General features: G+C 48.4%; 9 protein-coding genes across 9 annotated transcripts; 6 read left to right on the forward strand and 3 right to left on the reverse strand.

Moving 5' to 3' along the window:
* Positions 1 to 3,773: 3,773 nt before the first annotated feature.
* On the forward strand, positions 3,774 to 4,566 carry rasB (Ras small monomeric GTPase RasB; the record flags this gene model as incomplete). The annotated part of the gene is made up of 2 exons (XM_002558903.1): positions 3,774 to 3,851; positions 3,910 to 4,566. The coding sequence occupies 2 exons, from the start codon at positions 3,774 to 3,776 to the stop codon at positions 4,564 to 4,566; spliced, it is 735 nt and encodes a 244-aa protein (XP_002558949.1).
* A 1,010-nt stretch (positions 4,567 to 5,576) lies between these two features.
* On the forward strand, positions 5,577 to 7,885 carry N7525_003648 (putative acyl-CoA synthetase; the record flags this gene model as incomplete). Its single annotated transcript, XM_002558902.1, has 4 exons — positions 5,577 to 5,955; positions 6,036 to 6,431; positions 6,499 to 7,374; positions 7,446 to 7,885. 4 exons carry the CDS (start codon positions 5,577 to 5,579, stop codon positions 7,883 to 7,885), a joined length of 2,091 nt encoding a protein of 696 aa, XP_002558948.1.
* A 322-nt stretch (positions 7,886 to 8,207) lies between these two features.
* N7525_003649 (putative FAD monooxygenase) lies at positions 8,208 to 10,407 on the reverse strand (the record flags this gene model as incomplete). Its single annotated transcript, XM_061212775.1, has 4 exons — positions 8,208 to 8,829; positions 8,903 to 9,140; positions 9,193 to 10,216; positions 10,273 to 10,407. The coding sequence occupies 4 exons, from the start codon at positions 10,405 to 10,407 to the stop codon at positions 8,208 to 8,210; spliced, it is 2,019 nt and encodes a 672-aa protein (XP_061069796.1).
* Positions 10,408 to 12,590: 2,183 nt separating this feature from the next.
* On the forward strand, positions 12,591 to 13,357 carry N7525_003650 (cutinase family protein; the record flags this gene model as incomplete). The annotated part of the gene is made up of 3 exons (XM_002558900.1): positions 12,591 to 12,660; positions 12,719 to 13,022; positions 13,093 to 13,357. 3 exons carry the CDS (start codon positions 12,591 to 12,593, stop codon positions 13,355 to 13,357), a joined length of 639 nt encoding a protein of 212 aa, XP_002558946.1.
* A 469-nt stretch (positions 13,358 to 13,826) lies between these two features.
* N7525_003651 (oxidoreductase, short chain dehydrogenase/reductase family) lies at positions 13,827 to 14,892 on the reverse strand (the record flags this gene model as incomplete). The annotated part of the gene is made up of 4 exons (XM_002558899.1): positions 13,827 to 14,027; positions 14,091 to 14,204; positions 14,264 to 14,375; positions 14,438 to 14,892. 4 exons carry the CDS (start codon positions 14,890 to 14,892, stop codon positions 13,827 to 13,829), a joined length of 882 nt encoding a protein of 293 aa, XP_002558945.1.
* A 1,011-nt stretch (positions 14,893 to 15,903) lies between these two features.
* On the forward strand, positions 15,904 to 18,120 carry N7525_003652 (sugar porter family MFS transporter; the record flags this gene model as incomplete). Its single annotated transcript, XM_002558898.1, has 13 exons — positions 15,904 to 15,971; positions 16,039 to 16,158; positions 16,223 to 16,241; positions 16,301 to 16,490; positions 16,541 to 16,587; positions 16,639 to 16,693; positions 16,760 to 16,878; positions 16,927 to 17,193; positions 17,245 to 17,366; positions 17,415 to 17,587; positions 17,655 to 17,720; positions 17,770 to 17,850; positions 17,912 to 18,120. 13 exons carry the CDS (start codon positions 15,904 to 15,906, stop codon positions 18,118 to 18,120), a joined length of 1,536 nt encoding a protein of 511 aa, XP_002558944.1.
* Positions 18,121 to 18,778: 658 nt separating this feature from the next.
* On the forward strand, positions 18,779 to 21,418 carry N7525_003653 (Zn(II)2Cys6 transcription factor; the record flags this gene model as incomplete). The annotated part of the gene is made up of 7 exons (XM_061212776.1): positions 18,779 to 19,954; positions 20,009 to 20,261; positions 20,314 to 20,433; positions 20,493 to 20,894; positions 20,946 to 21,028; positions 21,080 to 21,138; positions 21,220 to 21,418. 7 exons carry the CDS (start codon positions 18,779 to 18,781, stop codon positions 21,416 to 21,418), a joined length of 2,292 nt encoding a protein of 763 aa, XP_061069797.1.
* Positions 21,419 to 21,712: 294 nt separating this feature from the next.
* On the forward strand, positions 21,713 to 23,371 carry N7525_003654 (uncharacterized protein; the record flags this gene model as incomplete). Its single annotated transcript, XM_002558896.2, has 5 exons — positions 21,713 to 22,107; positions 22,159 to 22,266; positions 22,326 to 22,623; positions 22,682 to 22,756; positions 22,805 to 23,371. 5 exons carry the CDS (start codon positions 21,713 to 21,715, stop codon positions 23,369 to 23,371), a joined length of 1,443 nt encoding a protein of 480 aa, XP_002558942.2.
* Positions 23,372 to 23,548: 177 nt separating this feature from the next.
* On the reverse strand, positions 23,549 to 24,947 carry N7525_003655 (uncharacterized protein; the record flags this gene model as incomplete). The annotated part of the gene is made up of 2 exons (XM_061212777.1): positions 23,549 to 24,439; positions 24,543 to 24,947. The coding sequence occupies 2 exons, from the start codon at positions 24,945 to 24,947 to the stop codon at positions 23,549 to 23,551; spliced, it is 1,296 nt and encodes a 431-aa protein (XP_061069798.1).
* Positions 24,948 to 25,508: the final 561 nt, after the last annotated feature.

Below are 25,508 nucleotides of genomic sequence, written 5' to 3' on the forward strand. Positions count from 1 at the left end.
GTTCTTTGTTACCGTGCCATTCCAAAGATGTCAGTGCTTCTCATGTGACTTTTCCTCGAGAGTTCAATGAACAATAGCAATATACAAATCCTGCCACGTTTCATGGAGTCGTACGGAGTACAGCTTCTCCATAGAGCTTTAGGTGTGACAACCTAAAAATGGGTATGTAGTAGATTAAAAGGCAATATTATGCTAACTACACAGCCGTGTCACAGATAGATTATTCTTCCTGAAACCCGTTCTGCATCATCACGGCTTACATATCAAGTATGTGTGCACTTCGAATGCCATTTGACACGATGTCATATCGATGACCAATACTCCGTTAGCCACATAGACTAGATGATAGCCCCTATTGAAGACTAAACATAATGGCATGATCTTATTCTTCCAAAAAAAGAAAGTAGTAACTACCGAGGTGCAAGTGCAGCTGATGAGTCTAAAGGCTAACCAAAATGGTAATAAAGTTGCAATAATGCGAGATCATGCTTATAGCTTAAGCCTTTTGGCCACATGGCTTTCCCCCCTTTCTCCACAAATAATCATCCTAGTGATGTACCTATTATTGAGCTTTGACACGCTCGCCTGACGTTGAACTAGTCCCACCGGCATTGGCCCAATCAATAGCGTAACGGGAGGATCACATTATTGATCCAGCATGCCTTAGAGGCATACGGAGTACCATCAGGGATCTTTCGGGGGCTTGGCATGTTGAGATCGACATCTACATCTGCAATATACGGGTGAAGTATACGGAGTACATGTGATCCGATTTTGTGAGATACCCGAGGCACAAACATGGTCAACTTTGGGCAGTATCCAAGCCACGGATCAACAACGAGGATCCCCCCAAGATTGGGCCTCAAGGGGTGATCTTGTAATGTCACATCAGTCCGTTCGCAACAGTCAATTAGTTTTCCAAGGGCCAATCTGCTGGGAACCTGCCGATCGCCGGACGCCCAGACGCACGATGGATGCACACATCCACAATCAGATGACAGGATCAAGGATTCACGGGACATGACCAAAAGCCGTTGCATCATGCACGTCAGTATAAGGCAGGTGCATACCAAATCCCGTCACCGGCAGTCCTTAGCCGGTATGAACAGGATTCGAGATTAAATCCTAGACCAGGGCGAGACCATAGCGGACCGTTGAACGGCACAAAGTCAGCGTTCCCCATATATAACGGCCAAACGGGAGGAGCCGTTGGACCAACCCCTGGCCCTTCAATCAAATGCACGGCCACCATTGGTACCACGGGAAGAGCTTCCCCTTAATAGCATACTGGCAAGCCAGCCGTTGGGCCGGGCCTTTCCGTGTGAACAGGGGGGATGAAACAACCATTGAGCGTGCTCCAACTGGAGTTGAATATGATGATATCTAATATACGAAAGGGGGTAACAAAGATGCTTGAATACACATCACTACATACAGTTTATGGTTCTCTTGGAAATTGAGAAGAGGCCGTGGATGTATCAAAAAGAAAAAGAGAAAACCCTTAAGAGAATGAGAAACCAATATGGTTCCGTCGGGACCCGGCCTATTACGTTCAACCAAAAAAGTGGATGGGAACAGTTTCCCCGATATAACCCCCCCTCTGGCCCGCGGCCACAGAACTGGGACGGGAAACGGAGCCATCCCGGACCCTATGAGTTGATGCCCAACCAGTTGCCTACTAAGGAAATAGAGCGGTGGGTTCTATGAGAGGAGAAGAAGGAAAAAATCCGAAAGTAAAAGAAATGGATCATAGGGAGTACATACCCACCTTCCGAACTTCCTCCAGTTGTCTTGTCCACCTGTGTGGCTCGCGAGGCGCTAGGACGATCTATGTATCAATGGGGACATTTTTACGTGCCGTTCCGTGGGTGGACATTGCAATGACATGAAGCCTCTGACATTTACCAGTGATTATAGGCTATTTGGACCTAGCTAAATGTTAAGTATGCCAGATTGACGCGGACAGGGGACAGAGAGACTCGGACTTGGGAAAATGCAAGTGGCAGGGATAGAATGGACAGGGGTAGAATAGGCAGGGGTAGAACGTGGAAGGCGATAACGAGAGCTAACAAGTAGGCCAAGACTTGATCCTAAACTAGTTCGAGGTTGGCGTTGAACTTTTCAAGAGATGGATGTTCCGGAATCCAAACTGCAGGGTATGGTTTAGGACCCATTGTGGAATTTCGTTTGACTTGCGCTATTGGGGTAGCGTCTCCCAGGGCCATGGAGAGAGGGGAGACTTTATAAACAGCTCCAGGGCTATACCTAAGTAGGTGTTAAAATTTGAAGGGCTATACCCAAGTACGAATATGTTGATAGTAATTAACTCTGAATTTCTTTTTTTTTTTTTTTTTTTCTTTTATAAAAAAGACAAAAAGACCCAGGGAAATGGGGGATTGCACTAATTTAATTACTTTCATCGGACCAATTAGAACTTTAGATAATTCTATGTGAACATCCAATGGATAATTATTAATACCGTATGTTGTACATTCCAATTCATAGTAGATAGTAGACTAAGCATGAAACCATATAGATCAAGTCTTCCACGTGCAGACTGGGGTACGCAAGTGCCTTTGAGAATAGATGAAATGTTATAAGGAACAGTTTCTCTAACCAAATTTCCTTTAAATTAAAATCTTAGAGAAAAGCCAGAGAGAAATAGAGAAAGAGAGAAATAGGAAGCTCAGCTTCCTCTCCCGGCAAGGAAATGAGCTTCAAGCCCGGGATTATCCACTGTGCCCTGTGCGTTTTCTCCTTTTCACGGTGGGACCTTCGGGACCTGGACTTTTCTTCTTTATTTTCGAGTCTTTTTTTCTTTTGTACAAGTCTTTTTTTTTTTTTTTTGCTTTTTACTTTCTCCGAGATCGTCTAATCCGTTCATAAGGGATTTTTAATTCTAGAGATCTTCGGATGTATAACACCCGTGGATATATTATAAGATTATAAGATAATGGGCATAAGTGAAAGAACACCATAGACTACAATGTGGATATTGGGAAAATGTACTCCGTAAAAAGGAAAGTGTATGACTTCATGGAGCTGTCACTGAAGGCATTTGGCTTAATTATAAGATTTCCCCCGTATATAATGTCTCTATTTTTTGTCCTTTTATAGGTTTAGCTTTGATTTATTTATATTGTCACATCCGAAACGGTCTCGGGAGTTGTAGAGAAAAGTCGAGTAGAGAGGAATAGGAAGAGAACAGGGAGGATCTCGGGAAAAGTACGAAATTCATTCTCTTTTATAATTTTATATTCTATTTTATATCTATTCTATTCTATATTTTCATAACTAATTCTTTAATTCTTTAATATCTTTCTATATTCCCTAGGTACTCCGTATATTCCTATATTCCTATATTGCTATATTCCTTATATTCCCTTCCCTTGAACCCCTCTCTCCACTTCGTTCCAGCCCCCCGGACCAGACTTCGCACAATCCCCCCCCCTCTCTCTATCTCTCTCTTCTCTAATTCTCTTTTTCCCTCTTTTCTCCCCTTCTCTATTCCCATCCCTTTTGCGTCATCCTACCGGCAACAATTGGGGGTTGCTGTGAATCGCGTGGAAGCTCCCGCTTTTCTTTTTCGCCCCCCGCCTGGAACGTGGGCCACTTCACACCTTTCCCCCTCCTTGCGACTTCGAACCTCCTCTCTCTTTCCCCTGAAATAATTATAGGTATGTCGCTTGCAAGCTGCATCGCTATGAAGGTACTGACTTCTCTAGCTTGATTGTCCTTATTTCTTCTCGATACTGTTCTCAATTCCAGTCGCCATGGCTGGAAAAATGACGTTGTACAAGCTGGTGGTGTTGGGAGACGGAGGCGTTGGAAAGACCGCCCTTACCATTCAGGTTGGTCGACCTTGACACCTTGACACCTGGAGAAGAAGCTCGACTAAAACTGTACTAGTTGTGTCTTAATCACTTTGTCGAAACATACGATCCAACCATCGAGGATTCATATCGCAAACAAGTCGTGATCGATCAACAGTCGTGTATGCTCGAGGTGCTGGACACAGCGGGTCAGGAAGAATATACCGCGCTACGAGACCAGTGGATCCGGGATGGCGAGGGCTTCGTATTGGTGTACAGCATCACATCCCGCGCCTCCTTCTCCCGCATCACAAAATTCTACAATCAAATCAAGATGGTCAAGGAATCCTCAAGCTCCGGCTCCCCCTCCGGCCCTAGCTATTTGAACTCGCCCATGAACGCCTCATCGGGTCCCGCAATGCCTGTGCCCGTCATGCTAGTCGGCAATAAGAGCGACAAGGCTGTCGAGCGCGCAGTCTCAGCACAGGAAGGCCAAGCATTGGCCAAGGAGCTGGGATGTGAATTTGTCGAGGCATCCGCGAAGAACTGTATCAACGTGGAGAAGGCCTTCTACGACGTGGTCCGCATGCTGCGCCAGCAGCGACAACAGGCGGCAGGTGGGCGTGGCGCAGACCGTCGCCCGACAGGCTTCGGATCAGGCCACCGCGATCGCGATGCAGGCCCCGAATATCCCAAGTCCTTCCGGCCCGACCGGTCGCGGCATCGCAGTCGGCTTCAGTGTACTCTCTTGTGATCGGCCGGGTCCGTCCGGGAGGCGTTGGACTTCCCACTGAAATAATGGCTGTTTCCTTTTCTCTCTTCCTCTCTTTTGGTCCCGGGTGCATCTGGAGGGTTCTGTCTTTTGGTTACCTCGTTCGGCGTCGGTGGTCCTTGCCATGCTACATTTTTTTTACGCTCGCATTTTGAAGGGCTTGAGAACTGGTGTGGGGATTGAGGCCAGTGTCTGCAAGCCTTCAGCGTAAATTTTTTGTTTTGGCTTTTGCTTTGCTCTTTGGAATGCGCCCAGGCATGCAGATTGGCTGTCTAGATTTCCACAAGCTCCCCCTTACTCTTTTTCCTTGACGATCGTCTCTCTTCTTCGGTTTCTGCTTACCCGATAAGCTGCGATCGGAGAAATCTTTCGGACACGCCTAGGAGCACCCCCGAAAGAAACCAAAAAAAGGCGACGAAGCCAGAAGATCGCAGTCGCGCATTAGCAGGCATTTCGATATGATACCCTACGACTGAGCTTGTTTTATTTGCTTCATTTTCAGCCATTTATGCCATATAGACAATTGATAAAGGTGTTTCTTTTTTTCTTTTTTTTCTTTTTTTCACTATAGAAAATCCGAAGCAAAAGAAGCAAAATTGCCAGGGTACAAGCGTAGTACCTCATTCCAGGCCGTACTGGATACTGCGCATGATGTACACGTCGGGTACAATCTGGGTACTGCTCGGGTACCAAAAGAAAAGTGCGGGGGAAAAGCACGGACTCGCCTCGGCTGCATCCGGGGGATCTCATGGGCTTCACCTGCTTCCCTTTCCCATTTCCCCCGCAAATGGCGCACAGACATGAACATGTCTTGTCGATCTGTCTTAAATCCTAAGGTTCTTCCTTATCCCCGTGGCCAATCGTACTATTCGATCCGAAAGACCTCGGGTATCATCGCTCCATATCAGAGCTCTAGGGTACTGTCTTGTGTAACCTGTTTCTCTCTTAGCTTCTCAAATCAGCTTCCCCCAGATCTGAATCCGAATTCTACAATGTCTCCGCACCCCCAAACAACAACCCACTCACACTCCCTTGGCGACCCAGAAACATTCTGGTCCCATCACGCGGCCAGACTCCACTGGCACCACAAACCTTCACGTGCCCTAACACGGAAGACAAAGTTCCTAGCGAGCGGAACCAAGCATGAGCACTGGTCGTGGTTCGCTGACGGCGAAATCTCCACAACCTACAATTGTGTCGACCGGCATGTGCTCGCAGGCCATGGCGACAATGTTGCGATCGTATGGGAATCGCCAGTTACCGGTGTAACAGAGAAGTATACTTATGCCCGTCTACTCGATGAGGTCGAGGTGCTTGCCGGTGTGCTGAGGGAGGAAGGGGTACAGAAAGGCGATGTTGTTATTATCTACAGTATGCAAACCAACAACTTCGTCATCGTACAAGTGGGGAACCATTAAAGACAGCCAAAATTGACCACGTATCGCATCTAGTGCCAATGATCCCCGCAGCCCTAATAGCTGCGTTGGCAATAACCCGCCTAGGCGCAATCCACGCCGCCGTCTTCGGTGGCTTCGCCCCGCAAGCTCTAGCACAGCGCATTGAGGCCGCGCGTCCGAGAGCTATAATGACAGCGTCATGTGGAATAGAGGGGTCCAAGGGGCCCATTCCCTACCGACCGCTCGTCGAGGGCGCCCTCAAGGCAAGCAGCTTCAAGCCGAGCAAGGTCATTGTCTGGCAGCGTGACCAACTCCGCTGGAATCAGCCCGATAAGCGCGGTGGCCAGCGTAATTGGCAGAGACTCGTTAAGAGTGCACGGTTCCGTGGGGTTAAGGCTGGACCTGTCCCTGTTAAGAGTACGGACGCGCTTTATATTATTTATACAAGTGGTGAGATATTCTAAGAACGGAATCCGGTTCTCGGTCTGGTGTTATTTATACTCACATGTTTCCACAGGAACAACTGGCCTCCCCAAAGGCGTCCTCCGCGAAGCAGGCGGGCATGCCGTGGGCCTGGAACTCTCCATAAAGTCCCTCTTCGGGATAACAGGTCCCGGGGACACAATGTTCTGCGCATCAGACATCGGCTGGGTCGTCGGACACTCGTACATCCTCTATGCACCGCTGCTAGTCGGCGCCACAACCGTCCTGTTCGAAGGTAAACCCGTCGGCACGCCGGATGCAGGAACGTTCTGGCGTATCATCGAGAAACACAATGTGAATGCGCTCTTCACGGCACCAACTGCTATGCGAGCCATCCGGAAAGACGACCCGGACAACCAGCTTATCGGCGAGGTCGGGAAGCGGGGAGGATTGAAATCGCTCCGTGCGCTTTTCCTCGCCGGTGAGCGTAGCGAGCCGGGTATTGTTAGCTCATACCAAGGCCTGCTTGGTAAGTATGCCGCGGCCGGTGCTCTTGTTATTGATAACTGGTGGTCCTCCGAATCCGGATCCCCGATTACGGGTGTTGCCTTGGATGGGAGGGCTGCCCTTGCTAGTCCGGCATCCGGACCAGATCATCCTCCCCTCACGCCCCGTCCCGGCTCAGCAGGCTTCCCGATGCCTGGGTTTGATGTCCGCATTGTTGATGACGAGGGTAACGAAGTCCCGCGCGGAACAATGGGCAATATTGTTATGGCTCCGCCGCTCGCCCCGTCAGCGTTCACAACCCTTTTCGAGGACGAAGAACGGTTTTACCGTGGGTATCTTAAGCGCTTTAATGGCCGCTGGATTGATACCGGTGATGCGGGGATGATTGATAAGGATGGCTACGTGCATATTATGTCGCGGAGTGACGATATCATCAACGTTGCCGCGCATAGGTTCAGCACCGGTAAGGAATTGGATTTTCCTCGCTCCCCAGGGCCACGCTCTGAGGATACATGATCTGACCCATTTCTATAGGATCCATTGAACAAGCAATCCTCTCGCATCCGTCGATTAGCGAAGCAAGCGTCGTCGGCATCCCCGACCCGCTAAAAGGCCACCTCCCCTTCGCATTTATCCAGCCCAAAGCTGGCGCAGTCCCTGGAGAAAATGGGCATCTTCCGGCAACGCCGAGCCCGCAGTTATTTGCCGAGGTTAACGCGCTGGTCCGCGAGCAGATCGGGGCGATTGCGTCGCTGGGTGGGATTATACAGGGTCGGGGGATGATTCCCAAGACGCGGAGTGGGAAGACGCTTAGGCGTGTTCTTAGGGAGCTTGTTGAAATTGGAGTGAAGGGGGAGTATGCGGCGGAGGTTAGTGTGCCGCCTACTGTTGAGGATGCGGAGGTCGTTTCTGTTGCGAGGAAGAGGGTTAGAGAGTATTTTGAGGCAAAGGGGGTTGGGAAGTCGAAGCTTTAGATGGGTGGGTAAATACTTGGATACGGTCATGGTTATATACGTCTTGGTGGTATGCTTGGCCTGGTGCTTTGATAAAAGAGGAGAATCATAGACCGACACTGACAGGCATGGTTTATAGACTGATTAACCGTTTCGGTTAAAGATAGGGCATTAAGGGGTTCTTTGTGGAGATGCTATGGCTGTGCTCTTTCTGCTAGTAGCTATAGAATAAATACATTTAGCTCGAAATATGTACCTAGGCTACCTAGTTAGGCCTATGAGTATCCCTTTCTTTATATAGGATGGATCCCGTGACCCAGTATTTAGTGCTTGCTTCCATCCTTCATAGGGGATTGTTTCCAGCCTGTTGTTTCATGAAGCCACTGAAGAATTGCGACATCTGCTCGTAGTCATCGACCTCTCCAACCCAGCTAACATACTGATCGGGGCGAACAATGACACTAGCACCGCGGTTGGGATCAATGCCATAATTTGCGTAAGCCTGACCATGACCCTCATGATAAGACTCCTCATCGACAAAGACTTTCCAGTAATCCCATCCCATGTCACCATGGTGGGGGTGGAACGCTTCCGGAAGATCGAGAAGTTCGATGTCTCTTCGTGATCCGGAATGAACCGTCAAGACTTCGATCACGCTGTCAATAGACTTGCCTGGTAGTGTGAACTGGCGAATGAAAGAATCTGGCGCTCCCAAAGAGGCGCCTAGCCTTTCGAAGCGCTCCATATTTTGGGGCTCGGGGAGTCGTCCAGGGAAAACTAACACTCGCCAGCGTCCGTTGCTCTTCAATAGCTCCTGCAGATGCCATGGGCGTGCATCGGCATGGTTCAAAACTTTGAAGCTAGGTATGCGTTTGCCGATATCAATCTTCGTAGCCAGCTCTGGCTTACTGATGATCGTGCTATTGCCTTGTTCTGCGGCATCCGATTCCTTCGCAACAAGAATACTGGCAGCATAGTTGACAGCTACGAAAATCGGCATCAGTACCAGGAGTTCTTCAAGGATTATAAGAAACTCACCTATGCCGCTTGCAAACTCGTTCCCTTTTTTCAAATGCGCTTTTGAACTCTTCCATACTGACTCCCTCTTCATCCATGATATCCTTGGCTGGGCGACCAGAGAAAAGCCTCGAAAAGCGGTGGTCGAAAGCGATCAAGTCTTGCGCAATCTGCTTTCTCTCAGACTCATAGGTTTGCAGGATGGAAGGTCCGCTGAGGCCGTTGATGACATGGGCGAGCTTCCACCCCAGATTATACGCTATTCAAAATGTGAGAATCAATTTCAAACACACCAGAATTCAAAAACTTACTATCGTGCATACTGACATTCATACCCTGTCCAGCCTTGGGGGAGTGCGTATGGACAGCATCACCTGCCAGGAAGACGCGATCGCTTTGCGAAAACTTGTTACTCACCCGCTGTCCAATCTGGTACGCAGTCCACCAGTCGCAATACGCGTAATCGAGCTTATATGGGTGCATGATACGTTGGGCAGATTGTAAGATGATCTCCGGGGTGATCCAGGACCGGTCAGCTTTGGAGCCATTCTTCTGGGAATCCGTCGCTTGGAGCTGTATGTAGAGTCGAACGAGTTTATTCTCGCGTGGAATCACCATCAAGCTACCCGCATCTGCGGAGTGAATAGCGCATCGATGGCGGATATCTGGGAAATCCGTGATAGGGACAATGTCGAGCACGCCCCAGATATAATCGGTTGAGCTACCTTCCAAGCTAAAACCGACCTGACGGCGCACCCATGAGTGAGCGCCGTCGCAACCAACCAGGAATTTAGCTTTGATATGTTCGACTTCGTTGGAGTTTCGATTTCCTTTGGCCTCTGCCGCTTGGATGAGATCCTCGGTGTCATCAGCAACCAGGTTACTTCGGAAAAGTCCATCTTCAATTACTGTTTGCTGGCCGTCAGAAGATCTCTGATGTTGCTGCCGCTGTTGAGGGGTGGATTCTTCCTCGGCCAAGGTACGAAGTGTAACACTGATAGGGTAGTCCTCGAAATCGTCTGCTTTGGCTTCGTCGAAATCGAAAGATGTGGGCAACACCCCACGCTCAACACGGATGTCACTATGTTCCTTGATTGAATCGAGGAAGAATCGCTCGATGCGACCCTGGTGCAGCACGATCTGTTGGAACCGACTGAGTCCAGGGATAGTGTCTGGGATGCGGTTACTTCGTTGAAGACGGCCATCTTTGTCAGGATTCCAAAGACAAATCTCCAACATGTGGTTAGCCTCGCGCCATGCCCGGTGGGCGAAATCGAAAGAGTCGAAGATTTCCAGAGTGCGGCATTGCAGACCGTCCGCCTGACCATTGAAGACCTATACTGGAGTCAGTATGCACCTGGATAGCGGTTCGTATCGGTACGAAGATATACCTTGGAGCCACGCTTGTCCACTATACGGGTCTTGACTCCGCATCGACTTAGCCAGTTGGCCAGCATGAGCCCCGCTGGCCCGGCACCGACAATGAGGACATCCACATGGTCTTCTTTAGCTGGTGTATCGACCATTATGAGCTTTAGAATTTCAGATCAGAAATGCGAACTTGATATCGTTTTCTTGCAATTACCAACTGGCTTTTGAACTAATTGGAGGTCGGAGAATGTGGGGGTGAAACGCTAGTGCTCCCCCAGATTACCCCACGACAGCCCGACGGTCCTGGAGGGGTTCTGCAAAAGTACGTCGCTTGATAGGTCGGGTTCTATTTCGGAAAGACCTTCGATTTCCGATGGCTTCGGATGCTGCCGATGAAGATATCAAAGTTGAGCAGGCTGTGCCAAGCGCACACCCCTCGCGGTTACGTGCATCAACCGAGTACTTGCGTGGATTAGAGGGGTGTGCACTTGGCACGGAGAAAAGGGAGGGAACTTGTATTCAAGAGATGAGTCCCCAAAAACAAAACCATCTAACCTTGAGTCACTCATCAGCTGGAACAATGGCATCAAACATAGTATAGAAACGAGGGTGTCCTTAAGAAGGGATGAACTGTATCCTATACATATTCACTCTGTTCGAGATTCTCGGTTTACAATGACACAGTACGTAGTACTTCAATAATCCCCGTGTAGAGGGACAATAAGCCAGTAAATTGAACCACAAATATTCAATGCCTTACGGAGGCGCTTCGCAACCGCAAATCTGGTAGAAATGGACAAGAAACAAAGCCACTCCGGAGGTCAACACCAACGAACATTTTTCAGCTCTGTCCGAGATTTTACCACTTGAATAGAGTAGCCGTATCTTTCTCTTTCTGTCCCCACATATACTACGATATCCCCGGTATTGGTTGTCAATGAAGAAGTCGACGACCAGTTTTTAGCAGGACTAGGGGTGGGGGCAAGGGGTATCGGGATATTCTCCGGAGAGTCAACACAAAGTTGATATACCGCTCGTATACAACATAGGTAATCATTTTGTGCGATTTAAATTGAAAACTCACGCAGGGCTTGGTGTGCAGAACGAGTCTTGGTCACCATCTTTGAGGTATCCAACAGAAAAATGCGATGGATCCTGGATTTTCTGCGGGTACAATTGTTTCAAATATTCGATGGCACGGACGCGATATAAGACTTCCCCATGTCTGAGTGCCGAAGACCAAGTGCCGAAGACCAGAAAATGGGCCCTTCGCGTGAGATCCAGGCCCCAGAAGGATCTATCTTCCAGTCCCACGTGTGTGGAACTCGATTCCGGTCGATGGTGTGGTACCTACTTTGCTAGATATGTGATGTTCCTAGATCACCTCCTTTCTACCTAGGTAGCTCCCTCCAGCATGTGTTAGGGTGCAGGTTGATCCCGACAATATTCTGGCCCACTCATTTTGAGGGTCTCGAGTTTGGGCAAAGCATGGCATCTGAAACAGAACACTTTCCCCCAGCGATTGACTTCCGCTTAACCGCAGAGCCTTGGAGTGGGGCGTTTCGGCTTATCAAAATCCAAGGGCCTTACAAGCCTTCTCTTACAAACACACCGGACACAATATCAATATCCATATATAAGATCTGACATGTGTTGGCGATATATTAGCAGAGAATTTGCAGATTTGCATATTGCTCGTTTTCAGGACCTTGAACATATTCCAATAGCCTTACCATAAGGTGATTGGAAATGGGAACTCAGAAGTTCCCCCATCGGAGTTTTGGCCCGAAACGGAAATGACCTTCGCCTCAAAATTCGGTCCTCAGGGCTGGCCTTGGCTTTTCGTTTCAACAGCCCACGGTCGACCTAAGTTTCGAACTAAACAAAGTAAAAGATCGACTGTTCCTGATTATCGGGAGTTGATACGGCTTGATACACGTGGTAGGGTGTTCGTCTCTCTACGGAACTTTACTCCAACGGGCCCCGGAGTTTTCCCGACGGCATTTGAATGCTTGTCTTGTTGGGAAATGGTCCACGGCTGTCGTATGCCCATACCTCCTGCTCAACAAATTAGGATTCGCTCAATTCCCGGACCTGTTTCCTTTCCAGGTCTTCTTGACGCCGGTAACCTTCGGACTCACACGGATCAGCCTTGGGGCTAAGGATCCTTGAAACAAAAGGGGCTGCTCTAGAGTAGATTGAGCGAGTAAGTGGATTTGAGAAACCCCGCATACCTTCTCTCGGGTAAGTAGATAAATGAGTCCATGCCTCCGTAGAAGATAAACCTCTCTTTTACTCGAGATACAACTGGTCACGATTTTTGTCCAATACCTACAAGATGAACTTCAAACTCCTGTCCCTCCTCCTCGCCGGCCTAGCCACAGCAGGCCCAATCGAGCAGCGCCAGAGTACCTAAGCACCTCCATTCCATCCATCTCAGCCCCTAACTAACCAAATATCTCAAAGCTTCATCCTCAGGCAATGAGCTCCGCGATGGTCCCTGCCAACCAGTAACCTTCATCTTCGCTCGCGCCTCCACTGAACAAGGTCTCCTCGGCGGCTCGACCGGCCCTGCCGTCTGCAACGACCTCAAGAGCGCCCGTAACCAGGAAGTTGCATGCCAGGGCGTGGGTCCCAAGTACCAGGCGACGCTGGCGGCGAATTCCCTGCCTGCGGGAACATCCGATGAGGCGATCGAAGAAGCGAAGGGATTGTTTGAGCAGGCGGCGAGCAAGTGTCCCGACACGCAGATTGTGGCGGGAGGCTATAGGTATGTATCCTTATTTACTGCCCTTCAAGTGGAAAAGTGTAACCAGAGGACTAATGACGGTGGTTAATAGCCAAGGAACGGCTGTCATGCATGGCGCCATCCCCAAACTGTCCGATGCTATCAAGGACCAAATCAAGGGAGTCGTCTTGTTCGGAGATACCCGCAACCAGCAAGATAACGAGCAGATCCCAGACTTCCCTAAGGATAAGACCAAGATCTATTGCGCGGTTGGGGATCAGGTCTGCCATGGTTCATTGATTGTTGCGGCACCGCATTTCTCTTATGTTGCTGATGCGGGAGATGCGAGTAGGTTCTTGGTGGAGAAGTTGGATTGATTAGATTGACTTTTCTGGCTGGGGTATATTGGACTTTGATGTATGCTGGCTGTTGTGGTGGGCGGTCATGGATGTGAGCGAATGTTGTCGTGCCGTCTCACGTCATTATCCACACATCCTTGGGGGAATTTCCCTATTGTAATAATAAATGGATGCACATATCCTATTAATACATGCTTTCGCAATGTCTTCCAAAGGAATAGATTGCTGTGGGAACCCATTGAGAACAGCTAGATTGACCGTGGGGAGCTCTGTTGAAGTACGGTTGAGCGGACAGGATGACTTAGAACTGATGAGTTTGCTCTCAGGGCCGAGAGAGGTGAGCGTGTAATAAACTGGGCAAGGATCATATGTAATTTCGTCTCTAATTTCATGACGTCTCTATGGCCCATCCAAATCCACTCTAAAACGCCAAAAGCATGTCAGGTCTATTTCATCTCTCGTTCTCACTGTTTACGGAATCAGCAGCTTATGCCGACGCACAGTGACCACCGTCGACTCGGAGATCAGCACCGGTCATCCAAGCGCTCGCATCAGTGAGCATGTATAGAGTAGGCCCCTTGAAGTCCTCGGGGGCGCCAAGACGGCCGAGAAGTGCACCCCGCATCCAAGTCTCCTCCAAATCCGGCTTCTCCTGAAGCAAAGCGTCTGTCATGGCAGTGCGAATGTACTAGAATATCAATGGTCAGCCGGGTTCACTCAGACAAGCCAGAACATGACGTTGGTGCCTTACTCCTGCGGAAAGCGTGTTGACACGAATGTTGTGCTGGCCCCATTCTTGGGCAACCGATCGACACATCTGGTGCACGGCGGCCTTGGAGGAGTTGTATGCGGTGCAGGTCAATCCCTACAGAAGGTTCACTTGTTAGTGTGCGATTTCCTAATTCAATCTGTCGCGAGACTTACCCGGTTGGCAATCTGACCAGACATAGACGCGATCATCACAATGCTGCCTGGGGTCTTTTGCTCCACGAAGATGCGCGCACAGTGCTTGGCGGGAATGAATGTTCCAAGGACACTAAGTAGGAAAACGGCAATCAGCAATATGCTCTTGTATGACCACAACATTATCCAACTCACTTGACATCCAACATCTTCCGGTATCCATCGATAGGGTAATCAAGAGCGGGGACCATCTGTTGAATGCCGGCACAAGTAATGGCACCACGCAAGGGCTTGTTCCGACGCAGTGCCTCGGCTGCAATGTCTTCCAATACTTTCTTAGTGTTCTCCTCATTGGTGATATCGCACTGGGTGTATGTTGCTTGAAGGCCACGCTGTTTGGCCAGCTTCTGCACGGCGTTCCACTCCTCTTCACTGGGTTCAGAGAGCAAATCAAGACAGGCAACGTCACCGCCAGCTTCAAGGACAGCAGTGGTCAAGCACATGCCCAGACCACGACCGCCTCCAGTGATCATGACTGTGCGACCGGCCAAAGAGAAGAGGTCATTGGCAGGCACGAAGGCAGCAGGGGTCTCGTTGGACTCCGGCACGACTGCCGGTGTGGTGTGGTCGAGGGAGACAGAAGGGGCCATTGTGAGTCAATGTTTAAGCTATGGTGGATAAGATAGGTTGGATGTGAAATGGTAGATTGATTATTTCGGAGAACAGATTGGAGCGTGTCTGCTGCATATAAGACACATGCTCCAGCGCGTCATCCTCAGCCAGACAATCGCTCACAGCGGCTATATGCAACCTAACTAGGGAAATATTCAGCTCGATGGATCATAGTGGAACGGAGGAGTTGCATGCAATCTGTTCAAGGTCCAATTTTTCAATGGTAGTTGCCGATTTGGACAAATCATGCCGATATGCGCGAATACCGGTCCGGTCGTGAAGCCCGACCTCTTCTCAACGGGTGCTAAAATATGCTGTTTAAGGAAAGGTAAGACTGCAGATCAGTGGGGAATAGGGCAGCAAGCTGGGGAACAAGCTGGGGTTCAAGTGTATCGGAGAGTTGAGGTATCGTGTTAAGAGACATTTCACGTGACTGTGCTTAAATGTTCCTAATAAGGAAATATACGCATGCCATTTAAGAGTTTAACCGGTCCAGGGATGCCGAAGTTTCGAACTTGGGGGACTCGGTTCGGCTGTTTTCTTCTATTGAAGCGCCTTTCCAACTATGCATCCTACTCACTCTCACGCAGAATGACTACCTAGGTATAGAATATAGAATAACTACATGCAGAAGCTCTCGGCTTCCCCCAGCTCGGCAAAAGCACCTTAGTTCAAGTACAACATAGACAAACATGCAAGAGATGCGGCATTTTCCGTCATCTCCACAAGGCATCCCGCAAAACGCGGAGTTGACTCGGCGGAACCTTAATCATGGCAGGCCGGGGAAGTTCATCGACCAAGTGGGAACTTAAGCCACAGTGTCACGGAATCCTAGAATGGAGCCACTCTTGATGGACTATGATACTGTCCCCAGTTATTCGAGTTATAAAACCCTCGAGGGCCCCACTGCTTTAGGTAGCTTTGAGTAAACGTCCACGCGTGTTTTATTGCGCGATACCTGGAAATATTAACCCAGTGACTACGCTATCATGGCTTTCCTCGTGGGTCGGTCGTTAAACTACGCCATCACAGCCACTGCTGGTAGTGGTTTCTTGCTGTAAGTAGACGAACCTAGTGTCGTCAGACCAGGTAAATGGTTTGTTCAGTCTGACAGGGGTGTACAGGTTCGGCTATGACCAGGGCGTGATGTCCAGTCTGTTGACTGGAGATGCCTTTGTTGCTACATTCCCTGAGATTGATACCACTGCGACTGGACACGGTAGTTCTTCCTTGCAAGGCACGGTGTGAGTGATCTGGCACCCCATATACCGAAAGAGAACACAGACTGACTTACATTACATATAATAGTGTTGCCATTTACGAGATTGTAAGTGCTCGTTTGTTTTCAAGGCCCCATGCCATCCATCACATTTCTAACAGGCTTAGGGCTGTTTCTTGGGCGCAATTGTTTCTTTGCTCGTTGGTGAACGACTCGGTCGACGCAATTGTATCATGGCTGGATGTGTCGTTCTGAGCATCGGTGCAGCTCTCCAAGCCAGTGCCTATAGCATTCCCCATCTCATCGTCGGCCGAATCATCGCAGGTGTTGGAAATGGTCTCAACACAAGTACAATCCGTGAGTTCCGATCTCTGTCTTTTTCCTTTTATTTGCTAACATTGCCACAGCGGTCTGGCATTCGGAACTGAGCAAGGCGGCAAGTCGAGGCAAAGGAGTGAGTTATTCATAAAGCCTCTTATAATCCCTGGTCTAACCTTCCGAACAGTTGGCCATCGAGCTGGCCATCAACATCTTTGGTGTCATGCTTTCATATTGGGTTGGTGAGTATTCATCTAGTTCACGCCATTGACCAAGCCTTGATGCTAATTTTTTACTGTTTCTTGTAGATTACGGGATGAGCTATGTCAAGAATGAAGCACAGTTCCGTTTTCCGCTTGCGCTACAAATTCTCTTTGCTATCGTCACCTTCCTCGGAGTCATGTGCCTTCCCGAATCTCCTCGATGGGTATGTCAAAATGTGTTCAAGTTCGTGGATCTCAAGCTAACGGGATAGCTTATCCAACATGGACACGAAAACAAAGCTCGTCACATTATCTGGGCGCTCCAGCATAATGCTCGTGAAATCGACGAAGATGACCCTGTTGTGAATGTGGATGTTACAGAGATCTCTCGCGCAGTCGAAGAAGAACAGGAAGCATCATCTGGAGGATCATTCAAACTTCTCTTTCAGAACAACAAGCAACGTTTCTTATACAGAACTCTTCTTGGTATGGGAGGTCAAGCCATGCAGCAGCTATCTGGCATTAACTTGATTACCTACGTGAGTCAAACAACTTGAAATCCCGACGTTAACATTGCTAATAAACCCTAGTACGCTACTGTCATCTTTGAGCAATCCGTTGGAATGTCCCACCACACAGCATTGCTATTGGCGGGTTTCAATGGAATCGCATACTTCTTTTCCTCCATGGTTCCTATTTGGACTATCGAGCGGTATGTCGACCCATGATGAAGTCCTGACATTATGCTAATTTCTTCCAGCCTTGGCCGCCGTAAGCTCATGATGTTTGCAGTCATTGGACAGGGCTGCTGCATGGCTGTTTTGGCAGGCACCATCTGGGATGGTGGACACGCAGCTGGCTTGGTTGCGACTGTCATGCTATTCCTGTTCAATTTCTTCTTTGCAACGGGTCTTCTTGCCATTCCTTGGCTTTGTGAGTATTCCTCCATATACCATTGTGTTTTGAATGAGCTCGGCACTAACCAGACACGAACATTAAGTGCCCGCGGAATATTCACCACTTGCAATTCGAACCAGATCAGCCGCTATGGCGACTGCAACAAACTGTACGTACTTCGGCTCTTTGATTAATGGCAAAAGGCTAACGAGTGTTAGGGATTTGTACATTCCTTGTTGTGGAAATCACACCAGTTAGCATTGCCAACATCGGGTATAAAACTTATATCTATTTTGCCAGTATGTGCTACACAACTTTTTTTATTTCAGTTCCCATCGCTTGAACTAACTGATATTGCAGTATTCAACTTCTTCTTCCTCCCATTTATCTACTTTTTCTATCCGGAAACGCAAAACCTCACTCTGGAGCAAATCGATCGGTTATTCACCAACGAAAAGGTTCAGCTCCATTGGGACTCGTCTATGGGAATTGCGGGTGACGTGGACACACGAGTCGGAAATGCCACTGCCAAAGATCTGGAGAGTGTAAATGCTCAACATATTGAATAGATCTTTTTAGTGATGATTGTTAGGGAGTCAACGCATTTCGTTCCAGATTTAATATATGTCTAGTACGTTCATACAAAACGTGGATATCCATTTGACTCCCTACATATATTTTAGTCAATATTGTTTCTTTTGCTATTCATACAGTCACACCTCAAAATCGACACTATTTTGTAAACCTCTTTAAGTTAGAAACCTCTATAGTCAAGAGCGCCAAGTCTACCTAATTAGGATTAGTACCCGTTGAAGGCTTACCGTCCACGTGATCTTTGTTATTCTATCTGCATTTAACTTGCCGCCTTTCTAGATGAAATTCTGCCGGTTTGAAATACCCTCCTCGCCCTCACTACCTTGTAAACCTTTCTATTCTAGAAGAATTTGCTCTCCGATGATCCTTCAACTTCAATGAGGTGTGACTGTAGATACTTCCATGACCAATTGGGAATTTAACCCCTTTCGTCGGATGAACAACGTCGCCACTCGGGGAAAAACCCCCCGGGGAAAACCCGGGGCCCCGCCAAGCCCGGACTTTCGCCTCGTCTCAAGGCGCCTAAATTTTCCCGATCCGGTAAAGATATTTCACTTCTTCAATATTGCACATCCTCCGCGCAAGAATTCACTGCTATCCTCAGCTTACCTAGGATGGTAACTTCTCGGGAAAATGTCGAACATGTCCCTGAATAGTCCTCGGACTAGCAGCGATAATGACAGAATGAGCCCACAGACTTCCGCTCCGCTAGAACCGCAAGATTTACATCCCCTAAACATGGGGATGGAGCGCAGGAAACGTACACGAACTGGATGTGTCAACTGCAGTCGCCGGCGGCGAAAATGCGATGAGGCTAAGCCCACCTGCACGGGCTGCAAGCGCCGAGGCGACGAGTGCCAATGGCGTATGCTCGGAGCCTTTCGTGATTCCAATATCAAGGTGCTAGAATCAGATCACCCATCGATGAGCCAAGGTGTGGCAGTGAACAAAAACAAGCGTCAAAGTAGATTCAAGATCTTGAATTCCGCCCCAAAGACCCGGGCAAAAAGCGCACCCAAGGAACAGGGCCACGGAGCTTCCGAGCAACCAGTACATGAGGCATCTCCGCCCCCTGCTCCAGATTCCAGTGCCAGGGCCGCGCCTGTGACTGCTACAGAAAATACCCCGGATCCCATAACCAATGAGATCCGCAGTCCTAATCCCGCGCTCAACCAAGGTCTTTCACCACCCTACTCTAGCGATGCATCATCACACCTGTCTCAGAAGTCCATTCAAAACAAATCCCCATGCCATCCTGAAAACGTGATTAATGGGCATGATTTGGGACTTCAAGCGGCGTCTCCCCAGTCTCATTATCCACCAACCATCCAATGTGACTATAATACGCTTCCCCAATCCAGGGATGACTCGTCGCAAATCCATAATTCCAGCCCTGAGTATATGCTCGACGGTTTGAGCGGGCTAGGGGGCTTAACTCAGAGCGCTCAATTTCATTCATCCTTGACCGGCTCTTACCAAACTGTTCCATCGCCATTGTTTGAGCACAATATCTTTTCCGACCCGGCAGATCTCGTCAACGATGTGTTTTTGCCAGGTTCTGCTTATGAAGCGCTTCACACGACCTTAAGAAACCGCCAGCTATGGACTGCCCTGCCGGATATCCCAAACCGTCGCAGCTCGCAAGACTCCATTCCTCCAGTGCATACCCCAGTAACAGTTAGTGAGGCTGGGTCGTTTCCGAGAACTAAGCGGCAGTCTCGGGGCTTGGAATACAGCAGGAGGTTTGAATTATCGCCCGAAAGAGAACATATCTTGTGGGGAAATTATCTTAATGAAATATGCTCCTGGGTAAGTTGACTGTGCAGACTCCATTATATTGAGAATCCATCTGACTCTAGAAAGCTCGACATGTTTGATAACCATCGCCATTTTGCTTCCACTTTCCCACAGATGGCCAAGTCTTCGACTCACCTCCGTTACTCTATATTGGCATTATCTGCACGACAGCTCGAAAGACAGCAAAACCGGAAATCGCAGTCAGAGAGCCTATATCTGTACCAGGAAGCCATTCACCTCCTTCTACCTGAGTTGGGAAGTAAAACCACTCCTGTGATAGCTTCTTGCGTTATTTTGTGTGTCTTAGAAATGTTGAGCTGTAGGTATCCAGGGTTCCCGTTATCGTGCGCTTCAGAACTGATGAACGATAGGCAATCCCAAGGAATGGCGTCGCCATTTAGATGGCTGTGCGTATCTTATTCAAGCAGCTGGTATCAACGGCTTCTCTGGGAAGGAAGAGCAAGCTCTTTTTTGGTGCTTTGCTCGGATGGGTATGAAATTCCCATATATCATCGCAATAATTTCTGTTCGGTTTCCTGACTTCAATCAGATGTTTGCGGTGGTCTCATATCCGAGGAGGAGACCATCATACCTATCCACAATTGGCGTCCGGTTGATATGAGCTACAACGAAGCTGCACAGACATTTATATCTTCGGCCAAAACCAATCTCGATACATATGCCAACTATACAGTATATCTCGTCGCGCGGACGTTGAACGTTCTTTTCGGTTGTGCTTCGAAAATGTCTCACCCTTGCACATCATGTCAATCTGTTCCCAACGACGATGGCGACTCATACGTTGATCGCTGGGCAGATTCGTTTGAGCGTGTAGAAGAGTGGTACGATAATCGGCCTGCCCAGATGAAATCTATATTCAGCGTTGCTGCTTCCGAGCGTGAAGGACTGGATCGAGCTTTTCCGATCGCGTTGTATGGGAATGGGGCTGCTAGTAAGTTTTCTCGCTATTGCTTGTTGACTCCGTGGTACTAATATTGGACAGTATCCGGGAACCAGATGTATCATGTAGCAGCCTTACTGTTGCTTCAGCGAAAGCCAAAGACATTGACATTGAGCAAGAGACCGGTATGCTGTCTTCTACGCTTTTTTTAGTGGCCAAGGCTAATGAACAAATAGAGATCAGTTCTCTGGCATGCTCGACAAATATGTGCAATATCCGCATCCAACGGTCATCAGTGAGTCTCTCAACCATTATTTGACTGAAAAAGAGAGGAATACAGCGCGGAGTTGCTAACTCTTTGCGTATCTGTGACTAGTGGCTGCTGGACTAACGCACTTCAACCTTTGTGGATAGCTGGTAAGGCTATGTCTCATTATTCTGAACACTCTGCCATTGTTGAAATTTTGGTCAAGATTGAACGCGAGACTGGCTGGGCTACTGCTTGGCGCGTCGAAGACCTTAAAGAATTTTGGGGTGAATACGATAACGAGGACTGTGATGTCGACATGGATTAAGTTTGAGGATTCAACTACTTTTAGAAATATTGGTTTGTTCGAATACTCGGAATTGACGTATAGAAATTCTTTTTATAGCTTCAAAGAACCGAGTTCCAGGTCGATATCCTTTCATATCAGAAAATGCACAAAGAGACCGAAGAAGCATCTCGAACAAGTATCATCAAAGAAAGCCAAATATCCTATACAAAATACCTCGACAAACGCTTCGTAGACAGATACGTCTGATTTTTGTTTCATTCTCCATTTACCTAGAAAATATCGTCATATCGCACCACTGCGTTCTATTCCAAAATGTCTGACAACCCAGGCGATGGTAAGAACCCCCGGCGGGCTCGAAAGCCCCAGGGTTTCTTTAGTGAAAGACAACAAGAACAGCGCAATGCAGCAGCTAGAGGTCAGCTTGAAGTTGACCTCCCTATACGACCAAAGGACAAACGGGCAGCCCCAGATGATTCGCAGGCAGAGTCAAGCCCAAAAAAGAAACAAAAGAAAGAGGCCACTAAACCAAAACCGCTAGATGTGAAAGCTTTCATGGACGATTTGAAGACCGATTACTCTAAGAGGAGGCTTAAACCTATGCCACCAAGGCCTCCGAAGCAGAAATGGCGTCCGGTAAAGACTGCCATTACTGATCGGGCAAAGGCACCCAAAGGCTGGAACCCAAGAGAGCCTGATCTAATTAATGAGTAAAGTCCGATTCATTGACACGGGAAATACAACTACTAACCTATGTATAGTGATCTGCAGTCTCAGATCACCAGATGCCGTGAGCGGATTAAGGAGAACATCATGCCCCATGTTTATGAACATAAACTGGAAGAGCTGCTGGTGGGGCAGGAGCGCGAGTCAGTCATAACCCGATATGAATATACTGACAATTACTGATCCTTTTAATCCCATATAGCAAAAAGATGGCTGCAGAGAAGGGGCTAAGTTGGCCGGTTGTGCGACGACTAGAGGATCTTCAGTCTATCCTAGAATGGGCTCAGAGCAATGCTATCAAGGACAAATACAAGATCGCCAACAATGTCCAAAATGTCATTCTAGCTTACCGATCAGGTGGCTTGGACTGGTGCCATGGCTTCGTCACCTACTGGCACAATGGAGCCCAGCTCTGTGCGCCAAGGCCCTTCAAGTGGGATGAATTCCAATACCTCTATGACGAGTATAAGGGAAATGAGACCGGGTTTTGGGTCGAGGGTGTAAGTCTTGCCAGTCAATCCTGTATTGTCGGACGAGCATGCTGACTTGGATTATTAGATAGATGGCCCTGGACCTAGCAGTCAACAGGCTGTGATCGAATGCGGAACGGGGTCCAGAAAGTGGGCAGCAGAGGTATATGCAATACTCTAATGCTAAATGCTCGTTTTAACATCTCCTTAGATGTCGATTTCTCTTCGAATTCCTACGACAGGCGGTAAGCCATCACCTAGGTCCTTTGAATTCTCGTTCAAGGATGATACGGGGGCCGATTATATGGTTCTTTATGAAAACGACGTGAACCGACTAAGAATCAATCTACAAGCCCAGGGCCTTATGTACCCCATACCTCGACTCTTGGGGGTGTTAGTCGTAACTTTGGGCGATGGCAGCAAGAAAGCCATGTTGGTAAGGGAGTTGGAAGTCAACATGTGGGATGAGCATGAGAAACAATATATGGCCGACAGTTGGGACTCGATACCGGTTGTCGTCCTTCCTGGACGTGGAACAAAACGCCTGAATGGTCCTTGGATGCGTTGGAAATTCTATACAGCAACAGCCCCCGATAACTCGAACCGTTTGTGGATATATGACTACAATCCTTCCAACCCCCTTATGCGTGGCCCGAAGATACCTACCGCGACTAAAGCACAGATGGATAGGGCATTGCCGACTGCGCATAAATATGAGAGCATCGAAAACCATCCTCAATTTAACCCGGATATCCCGTCGGGGAAATCGATAATATAACCAGTTGAACAGGATGGTGACCGGTTGATGTTTGTTACCTTATGAGATTTCCATATAGATGTTTCTCCCCTCCATTGTTATGTCTCTCCCGTTTGAGCTCTTTCATGTTTCAACCTGCGTATTGATATCAGACATGAGACACTTGACTCCAGACATCATGTCGTATCCACACATTTTCTACACCTGGTTCCAGGTATTGCCGTCATACATCAAGACATCCATCTCCTGATGAGTGCGATTGTTTGATTGGTTTTCAACCTGGCGAAGAGCTTCCACGGACAACTGGCGTAGAGTTTCCACCATTATTTCATCATTTGGGGGCCATTCATACCGCGACGCCCTCCGACTCAAGCCGTCGTCAGGTGTCTCATCGCGACCCGCGCGGGTATGGGGAAAACGGAATCTGGACAGAGCCTCTCGTGCGGAAATTCGTTCATCGACAAGGGAACCATTCTGGTCTTCCGAGATCGAAGGAGTCCCAAAACCAGTCAAATCAACAGGGCTTTCTCTGTCAGCACACCAATCTGAATTATCCTCAGAGTCCAGAGGCTCTTGTTCTAGGTTTGAAAGCGAAGATATGTGTGGGTCGCAAAAATGGCGCACGTTTGAGAGCCCTTCATGGGGTGTCATCAGGTACGCCTCGCTCCCTGAATCAGGCGATTCTTCATCCGAATAAGGAACTTCACCATGTAGCTCCCTCGTGAACTGCTTGAGTCCTCGGGCATACTCTCTCATAACAGGATCGTCTTGTGGATTATCATGTTCGTTGCCACGACTATCATCCTCGTATCCACTGTCATTGTAGACTTCGTTTTGTAGTTCTTCCTCGGGATCGTAGATGGCTCCTTCGTGTTTGCACCAGAAACAGAGCTTTCCATGGCCAGTGACGACCGGCTCGTTGGGCCTATTGAGTTCATTGTAGAGGTCATTCTGGGAATCATTCCTCTGGTCAATCGTCCGGTCGATGGTCAGGTCGACGTTTTGCTCGATGCTTTGGTTTGCTCTGGAATTTTCACCGAAGCCATAATCCCCCCCTCGGGGATACCAATACCATCGGGCTGAGAGTCTCTGGAGTAGAGAACGAATGCGGAAGCATCGGCGCGGCGGGTCCATTCTAAGGATGAACCGTCAGCTTGCAGTTGCAGATTAGATATGTCCAACATCGACTAACGAGTGTAATACTCCGTTCGTCATCGGCCCCCGCAGAGCTCGAGCGCGATATGTTGGTGTCCTCCGTCTTCTCAAGGAGTTCGAACCGCAAAGTTTTGGCTGCGGATTTGATTCTTGCAATGATCTCTTTCCACTCCTCGTCGGTGTCAAATACGGTGCTCGTATGCACGTGGGACCAAACTGGATCCCGTCTGGTCTTCATCCAAACCCACTGGGTGTTCAGTGTGGCAAATGGAACAAAGCCTTGAATGCCGCGATCATTTAGATGACTCCGAAACATGTACGAGAATATCTCTTCGGTTTGCTTTTTGCTGCAAACAAAGAAGCGAAACAAACAGCAAAGCACCTGTCGCCTGCATTTGTTCCATCGTAGCGTGGGTCTCTTGGGGACCTTGGTTGACTCCATAGGTGATGGGGGGAAGAGGCTCAAGAAACGAGTGAAGATGGAGGAGAGAAGATCTATCATGGACTGAAGAGAAGGGTGACATGGAAGAAGAAAGAATAAGAAGCAGAATATTGGGCGAGAGAGGTTCAGGGTAAAGACCAGAATCAGTTGGCAAACACTTCAAGTTAGGGGAAGTGATAACAACAATTTCATGTCCCATCTATCTTAATTTACATACGACCTTGGGAATGCCATCTACTTGGTGTCTCATGCTTGTTACAGTTCTTTAGAAGGTAAGATGGATCTTCTACTTGGAAGTTGAAGTCTCACATTTGTGAATGAGCTTCAGGCTTGGAGATTCAAGGCTTTTAATTCAACCTTGCGGACTTACTTGACCACCTCATATCAGGCTACCAAGCGCTTCCGGAAGCATTTGTAACGACACGGCTTCACATTTGGCTTTAAATGTGAGCCTGGTAGGCAGATCGGATGATGATCCTGTCACGATTTATGCTCGGGGATGAGAGATATCGGGAAATAGTCAACTATTGAAACCGCCTATAACAACATCTAGCTCTCTTT

The sequence above is a fragment of the Penicillium rubens genome (assembly GCF_028828025.1).
Source record: "Penicillium rubens strain IBT 27055 chromosome Unknown utg000002l_segment0_segment0, whole genome shotgun sequence".
Taxonomy (NCBI): domain Eukaryota; kingdom Fungi; phylum Ascomycota; class Eurotiomycetes; order Eurotiales; family Aspergillaceae; genus Penicillium; species Penicillium rubens.